This window comes from Sinocyclocheilus rhinocerous, unplaced genomic scaffold (assembly GCF_001515625.1).
Source record: "Sinocyclocheilus rhinocerous isolate Xijiao unplaced genomic scaffold, SAMN03320098_v1.1 scaffold3752, whole genome shotgun sequence".
Lineage (NCBI taxonomy): Eukaryota > Metazoa > Chordata > Actinopteri > Cypriniformes > Cyprinidae > Sinocyclocheilus > Sinocyclocheilus rhinocerous.
The window spans coordinates 117,242-125,800 of record NW_015625030.1 but is presented as its reverse complement, the minus strand read 5'-3'; the positions used below and the strand labels follow the sequence as shown (position 1 = coordinate 125,800).

At 37.5% G+C, this 8,559-nt stretch overlaps 1 protein-coding gene across 1 annotated transcript in view; it reads left to right on the top strand.

The window, feature by feature from the left end:
• Positions 1–8,559, top strand: part of dok2 (docking protein 2) — a 34,311-nt gene that overhangs the window by 11,362 nt on the left and 14,390 nt on the right. The window contains exons 2-4 of the mRNA XM_016562778.1: positions 1,824–1,955; positions 2,436–2,603; positions 7,572–7,674. Of these exons, the coding sequence (XP_016418264.1) occupies positions 1,824–1,955; positions 2,436–2,603; positions 7,572–7,674 (403 nt within the window). The remainder of the gene's footprint in view (positions 1–1,823; positions 1,956–2,435; positions 2,604–7,571; positions 7,675–8,559) is intronic.

Here is an 8,559-nt window from a genome sequence, read left to right as displayed (position 1 = left end):
TAAATACAACCCAGTGCTGGGTAAAATAGGGACAAACCTAGCAATTGGGTTGTTTTGACCCAGTGGTTGGGTTACTACCAAGAAGGTTGGGTTAAACATTTAACCCAACCGCTGGGTCAAAACTGCCCAATTGCTCGGTTTGTCCCTATTTTACCCAGCACTGGGTTGTATTTAACCCAGCATTTTTTAGAGTGTACAATGTATTTTTGGCTATTGCTACAAATATACCCCAGCGACTTAAGACTGGTTTTGTGGTCCAGGGTCACATATGAGTCAGGTTTTGTCCCAAGATGATATTTTATGGCTCTAATATGTTTTACATATGTTAGGTGCTTTCTTTTAATGTTGTTTTATATTAGACATCCTGAAATATAATACGGTCCATTAGTTTTATATCTCATTTTTGTGCATGCCTATAGAGGACAACGCAAATAAAAAAGTGTGACAGTTTACTAGGGCTGGGTAAAAAAATATCGATATCTCGATTATGATCGATTCTCATTCTTACGAAACGATATCGATTCTTAAATCCCATGAATCGATTAGTCTAGCCTGTTTTCAGTTAATGAATGGAACATTGAAGGGCATCTCCCATCCAATCGCAATAAGCATTGTGCTTTGGTACTTTTAATATGAAACAAAGTCTCACCCTGCGTCTCAATGTTCATACTATCCATCCTAAATAGTGTGTGAGATTAGAATAAGTGTGTCCCAAAGCGTAGTATGTTGAAAAGAGTATGCCAAAAGTCCCCGGATGGTCTACTATTTCAGGTCGATTTTTGATGTGTGGATCCGTGCACACTCTAATGGCTAAAATTGCCCACAATCCATTGCGCTTTGGCGAAGGATTCGGTCCAGAACTACAAACACGAATAAAACGCGTTAGAAAAACTACAAACGTGGCGGATGCGCGCGATGGATGGTTAGGTAGAGAGGTTTACAAAAAGGGGTTTGAGTTACTAATAATCAACATTTAACCTGGTAAACAAATATTTATTTATTGTTATCCGTGTAATATTTCATCTGCAACAGCAATGTGAACTTTTATAAACATCCATTTGGTCGTTAACTTTTAAATGCATCATTATGCAGAAAATATGAGCGACTGGCAGATCAACGATCTACTTCTTTTCTCTCCAGTACGGTAGGAAGTTAAATGAAATGAACAGTTGTGTGACCTGATAGTATGTCCCAAAGCTTGCCTACTCTTCTACTACACACTCAAAAGTGTGTACTTTTTCTTCACCAAAAGAGTACATACTTTAAGGGCGTACTATAAGTAGGCACATTGAGACGCGGCATCAGATTCCAAAGTCTCAAACAATAAATGCCGTTTTGGCGCTATTTAATGTGGAGTGATCGCTGTAGTGCAGCGCGCCTCGGTTCAATAATAGCGGCAGCGCGAGGCGCACGTGAACTGATCATCTCCTCCACATTAATACCAGTTTCAGCACAAAATAAACATGACTAAACATCCGAAGGTAAGTTAACAGAAAGAGTACAACTTTACAATCCATATCCTGTCTCATGTAATCGCTCAATCAGTGTTTCAGCCGCGCAAAGACGTCAATATAGCGGCTTGTAAACAATGTCACATAAGGTCACGTTTACCTCAGAAAAACATATTCGTTGACCATAAACCCATTAGTCAGCTTTCCCCTTGAGAAAATTTTGCATGTGTACCAGATATATATCCAAAATAATCGATATTGAATCGAATCAAATTGCAAGCTTGTGAATGAGAATCGAATCGTGAAATTTGTGTCAAAACCCAGCCCTACAGTTTACATCACTTTCAGCAATGTATGTTCTCTCTGTTTCAGAAATGGCGTAAGGTCTGGTCTGTGCTGTACCGAGAGAGCTCCTGCTCCATCTCTCGCCTCGAGTTTTTTGAGTTTAAAGATGGAGCTGGCAACATGCTGGAGAAAGCCAATCGCAAACAGGAAAACAAAAAGGTGAGCAACAAACCGTGGAGCTCAGATTTTCCATGTATTGCGAACATAACAAATAATATGTGGCGTATCTGAGGAGAGTGATGTAGATCCTTTATGTGCCACGGTACATGAACAATCAAAATCAGTGGGGGTCATGCACATGGTTTATGTGTGGGCGGACATGTACAAACAATTTGCAGGAAGTGCACTTAAATCTGTTCTCATTTCTGCTATGAAATATGACAAACAAAAATCCCCTCTTCCATACAAAAGTAGGATTTTCACAAAAAAAGCTATCTTCTGAAATTAATGCATATGGAGAATGATCAGAAAAAAAATGTTCATGCATCATACTACCTACACAATTTGCAAATCTGGACATCTTGGAGCATATTTAAATGTTGATATGTAGTTATACTTGTTGGCAAACATTTCAAAACATCACTTTTTTAAAGGTTTACATTTTTTTAAATCTCAAGTTTTTGTGTTTTTTTATTATAGGTGATAAAAATGAATGACTGCATTCGTGTTTCGGAGGCTGATGTTGAAGGCTGTCCACGGGATTGTGGACCTTTTTTGGTGGAGACAACTGAAAAGACATTTATTTTCGCTGCTGAAACTGTTGAACTTGAGGACTGGATCCAGAAACTGTGTGAAATCGCCTTTCCGGTATTTAACACTGCTTTTGCCTTTTTCCTGTTTTGGAATATTGTGGTGCAACACCTCATTTGACACCTGATTGCAAAAGTGTATAGCGGTTATATCAAAGTTTCCAGGTTTGGTCCTGTCTTTTGTTCCAGGCTTTGTGACCGCAGGTGTGTTTTTGAAGCTCCTGTTGCATGCCAGTTTAACAGACATTTATGTTTACTTCCATCAGCTAAGACTATAGAGATTGTCTTTGCTGAAAACTTTGTCAGCTGCTTATGCTACAATTTCTGCATACGTGAGGATTCAAATTGCAGCAGCTTGCAAAGGTTTTTTGTCATCTCAGCAGATGTAAAAGCCCTTCAAAGCTGATCAGAAACTTGCTCGTGTGACTCATGGAGCTTCTCATGCTGCTCTAGTTGTGCAAAGAAGAGCTTCTGTTTCCATTGAATGTGTTTTTTTCTGTCTTTTAAAGAAGGGAAGTTGTTTTCATATCTCATTGTACCATATATATTGTGCTGTGAGTGACGGTTATAGTTCAAATAAAGGAAGTAACTGTCAAGTAACATTGACTTAATGGATGTTAGAGGTACGTAAGCTCTCTGCGAACAGTTGCAACATGTAGAGCTTAACACTTGCTCTATTCTGGCCATGGGTTAAAGTAAATGCTTTGTGACATTACATGGGCTAAGAAGTATGTTCTGAGTAAAGGGGCCTATATCCAAAGGGTCGACCTTATGAAAGCTTCTCTAATTATAACTTCTCATTTTAACACTCCAGCAGTACCTACTAGTACCTAGTGGTTTGACCTCACACTCTTTTGATACAGCTAACACTCTTTTATTAAATTCTTCTCTTTAGTTTCATATCCACATGAATTACATTTTAACACCTTCTGAAGTAAATGTGAGTGGTTCAAGTGGTTTTGGTCCCTAGATATGGCTGGGTTTCCTCCTGTGGATATTGCCTGCCAGCAAGAATTGTGCACCTTTCAGAATTGAATTGAGATTGCCTGTAAAATGATTAAATGGAATTAAATTAAAAACGGTCATTTTTAATTTAAAAGAGAAAGATTGATTGAAAGACAGCCAGATTGGAAAATTAATAGATGGATGGATGGATGGATGGATCGATATTGTATTTAGATACTATAGGTGGAGAGACAGACAAACAGACAGGTTTATGGATGGATGGATGGATGGATAGATACATAGGCCTAGATATTGTAATTAGATACTATAGATAGACAGACATATATGTAAATAAACAAACGGATGGACTGATAGATGGATAGATAGATAGACAGAGGGATACATAGATACTATAGTGCAGCATAGGCTCATTGGAAATACATGCCTCTACCTACATTTCTGCAAAACTCAAAAAACATACTTATACATACGAATCGCTGCAGTTTCCAGTTGAAAAGAACACTAGAGGCAGTAAAACTTCCACAACTTTTATTCCTTTTCACACAAAATATGATTTGCAGGTCCACAGTTTTGATTAATAAAGCCTAATTTTCACATAATTACTTGAGGAATATTATGTTATGAATTCAAAACAATTTTAACATGCTGCGAGATTTGAAAACTGATGCATTTGAAGGTTAGCGTTACATATACAGCTTCATATGCATGAGTTTAAATCTAACTCCGTAGGTTTGCTCGGTAGCTCACGCAATATGGCGTTGCACTTAGGTGATGAAGAGCTCCGGTACGAACCCCATGAAACTACGCTTCAACAAAGCAACTCAAAAGGAAGTTAAAATAGCACGGCTGCATCAACAAATGCATTTTTTTATCACTTTTACATTTGTTAACACTATCGGGTAGGTTTAGGGTTGGGTTTGGTGTAGGGGGTATTGCCAACACGATTGGGCATTAACTTTTACCGACACTCCTCGAATATTTGAATAATGAACCACCGCAATACGTACCTGAAGCAACGTAATACAAACACAGCAATACATGCCTATATCAACGTAGCAAAAACGTGCCAGGGTCAAGTATTGAACCCGCGTTTTAGCGCCACTCACCGGACGTTTCACTTTGAAACTGCCGTGAAACGTGCAGTAAGGCACGTAATAATGGTGCTGCAGAAATGCATTTAGAGGCACGTATTTCGAATGAGCCTGGGTTGCTATAGTTAGATACTATAGACAGACAGAGTTAAATGAACGGATGGATTGATAGATGATAGATGGATGGATAGATAGATAGATAGATAGAAAGATAGATAGATAGATAGATACTGTAGATACTATAGATAGATGGACGGATGGACGGATAGATAGATAGATAGATAGATAGATAGATAGATAGATAGATAGATAATCTAAATAAATGAATGGATGGATTGATAGATGATGGATGGATAGATAGACAGACAGATAGATACATAGATACTGTAGTTAGATTCTACAGATAGATTGATGGATGGATAGATAGATAGATAGATTCCGTTTCCCTTCATTTTAATGTAAATTTCAATTCAACTTCATATGGGGCATGACAAATTGAATTCATACTCCAAATCATGAATAGAATGGGAGCCAATTCTTCAGTCAGAATTTTGCCCAGCTCTGTCTGCCAGATGAGAAATTGGCTTCTCTTTGATTGGAAATCTATCAATCATGTCTGTAGCACAAACAATGTGACACAAGTTACACACCAAACTTTAAAACTTAGACTTAGCGGTTTGTTCAAATCCCCACACCTTAGAATGAGAAACAGCAAGAGTGATGCTGGCCAGATATTGAATTGAATCATTCAGCCATGGATTTGAATATATTGGTAAAGACCAATGGGAATGTTGAGATTACGTATGATGTCTCAGGTTCCTCCAGCTTTTTAGCTTTTGCCTAAAAAAGGCTGCTGTCTTTGAGAATTTGAAACTGAAGTGGTGCTACAGAAAGCCAACAGTAGAAGCTGTGTTGTGGCTGTTGAATGAGGAACGCTTTGGAATGGAAGAGCTTGATGTAATGCACTGGGGGAAATGAATACGGCTTTATGCTGAGAAGGTTTCTGTTGTGCAACATAATATGATCACTTTGGCTCAGTTTTGGAGAGCGTTTGTTGGCTCAGAATGTGGTTCCTCAACAAAGACCATTTGTCCAAAGTCTTGTGGTGAAGTTAAACAGCATTTCAGCTGGTGCAAAAAGTGCAAAGAGAATTTCCATCTCACATACCACTGAAAATGACACTTGCTGGTAGAGCACTAACAGTGTGAAAAATACTATATTTTGCTGAGTATATTTTGCTGTTGTAACTGTAATTGTGTTGTAACTGCAGTGAGTGTTTTGTGCTGCAACAGTTGTGAGTGTTTTAAAGGTCACATATTTTACACCTTTCTGGAGTTTTATTTTAGGATTTTATCGCATATCTGCTGTCACTGCCAGACAAAAAAATGACGACAGCTGTGGTTAAACGCGATAAAACGAGCAGACTGGACAGAGACGATCGTCAAAAATGCTCGCGTTTGCAGCGCACACTTCTTATCAGAAAAGGTTCAATAAAGCATCGTCTTTTGTTGTTATGGGCGCGTCGACAGATTTCTTGCCATATGTTTCTTGGATCTCACGACTATGTCATGTATGAAATGTCTGTGCATGTGTGTAAAACAACAAACTGACAATTTATATATAATCATTTGTAATTGTATATACATTGTTGTGATTAATTGTGGCTGGAACAATAATGTAGCTGTAAAAATAGTTGCCTGCTGAAATTGAAATGTATATACATCTTCATCATGACTAGATAGACACGGTGAGTTTGTCTTTACTATACACATTAGATGTGATCCACCTCATAGTAACAATCCTGTCAGATCGTCCAATCTTTGAGTGAGAGTGTAACCTTACAGGTCGGCCGGTCTGGTTTCGTGGGTAAAGTTAACCTTTTTGACATGTTTCCGTGTTGTCGTTGCTCAGCAATGGCATGGACGTGATGTTGTCTGGGGGTTTGGCAAAAGGAGAGTGGGACTGTGGGCGGTGCTCGGGGTGGTGACTGAAGGCGGTGACTGTGTAGTTCTGATGTCAACTTTTTATGGAAGTCACAACGGTTCGTGAAAAATCACAGCTACTTTAAGCAGGCTGTGTGCATTTTACTGTGGACTGACTGTTTTGAAACGCATATGGTAGTTAAATAGCCCCTAGATCTCAGTTATCATGAAAAAGGCCAGGAAATTTCAGTTTTGACAATATGGGACCTTTAAGACTATGGATCTCAAATTATGCACGTAGGTGAATCTGATGGTTTGAGGTATACTGTACCTGTGGTTGCCTGTGATCACCATATCAGAGCGGATCAGTGTTATTTTAGTATTATTTATATACTATTGTAGATATTGTTAATATTTTGAAATAGCTTTTATTTGTCTGTTTTCAGTTTTCTTTTGAATGTGTTTAATCTAATGAATTTTATGTGTTTGACCTTTCTTATTAGTTTTTTACATTTATAGAGTTTTAGTTTATTTATATTTTAGCTTTATTTTTTTGTAGTTAGTAATTTTAGTAAATTGTTTAGTTTATTTTAGTAAATTTAAGGACATTTTAGCAAATTGTTTAGTTTACGTTTTTATCTGTTATTTGTATTTTATTTAACTTTATTTAAATAAAGAAAAATGTTTTATATTATAGTTGTTGTTACAGCAACAGTGGAGCTAATTTGTCATTGTACACCAAAATCTCCTAGACAAAAAATATATTCAAAACATATTCATAAAAGCATATATATATATATATGATGGAGATTTACCGCTGATTACAGAACCGGCTTTTCTGACAAGATGCGCGTTAAATATCTCATGCGATTTATCGTGCAGCCCTACTTAAAACATATATACAATGTTATGTAAATTATGTAAATATAGTTTTTAATTTACCAACATATTTTTGCCCATTTTTATATATATATATGTATGTGTGTGTGTATTTGTTTATTTTTTGCTGTATGGTTATTATAGGCTGTATGTTTTTGTTCATTGTAGATGAGCTGGACAGAGAGAGGAGCAGCGAGAGGAAACCGTTTACATGCTGAATCTGATGACGTCACGATGGCGGACAACACTCTCTACTGCAGCAGAGAAACTGGTAAGGAAGTGTACAGTGTGTACAAAACCATAAAATTACAACAAAACCGTTCCAAAACCACTAATATGAATGCATGCACACACGACTAAAGTCACAAGAGGAGTTGCTTGTGGAGCTGTTCTGATGGATGAGCTGGTTTCAGAGATCTGGTGAAGTACCTTACAAAGGTCACTGCCAGTTTCTGTGAAAGATATACAAAAAAATAGAACTCATGGCAGGAGTAGAGGTAGATACTAACCAATTTGGTGCACCGTCTCTACAAAGCTGACAAGCTTTCGCGGAGATAGGCTTGTTCACTAGTCTGACACCTCGAGTTAATTTTGTGCTGTGAAAATATTGTAAACCAACAGCTAACTTCTTCATTCCTCTGTTACGTAGTGGAACATTGTGGCTCATCTTTGTTCTCTTGTGGTGGAAAAAAATATCACACAAGTGTCCGCCTTGTTTGCAGATTGACCACTATCTGTGTAAATGCACAATATCCTGCTGTTCTCAAAGATTGTTCAGTGCCCCGTTTGACTTCCTTTTCATCCATTTTTATTTTTATGTCTTCATTAATGCTGGGTAATTGCTGTTTGTTTGAAGGTTGGTATAGTGTACTGTTCTTTGTAACACTGGTTACTTTCATTTCATCAAATGTTGCAGTATTTGAGAACATTATTTTGGGAGTGTAGTTTGGCTCTTTTGCAATTATCTGAAATATTGATAGCAGCTGTGTGTATTTCTTAACAGACCACGCACATATTTTCTCATTCAGATGTTCTTGTACGCCAAAGCCGTATCTGATATCATCAATCAAATGCTGACCTATTTTAAAAAGTTGCTGTATTTGAGAATGTAAACACATGTACAGTTAATACAGATAACTGCATTAAAATTCTAGGA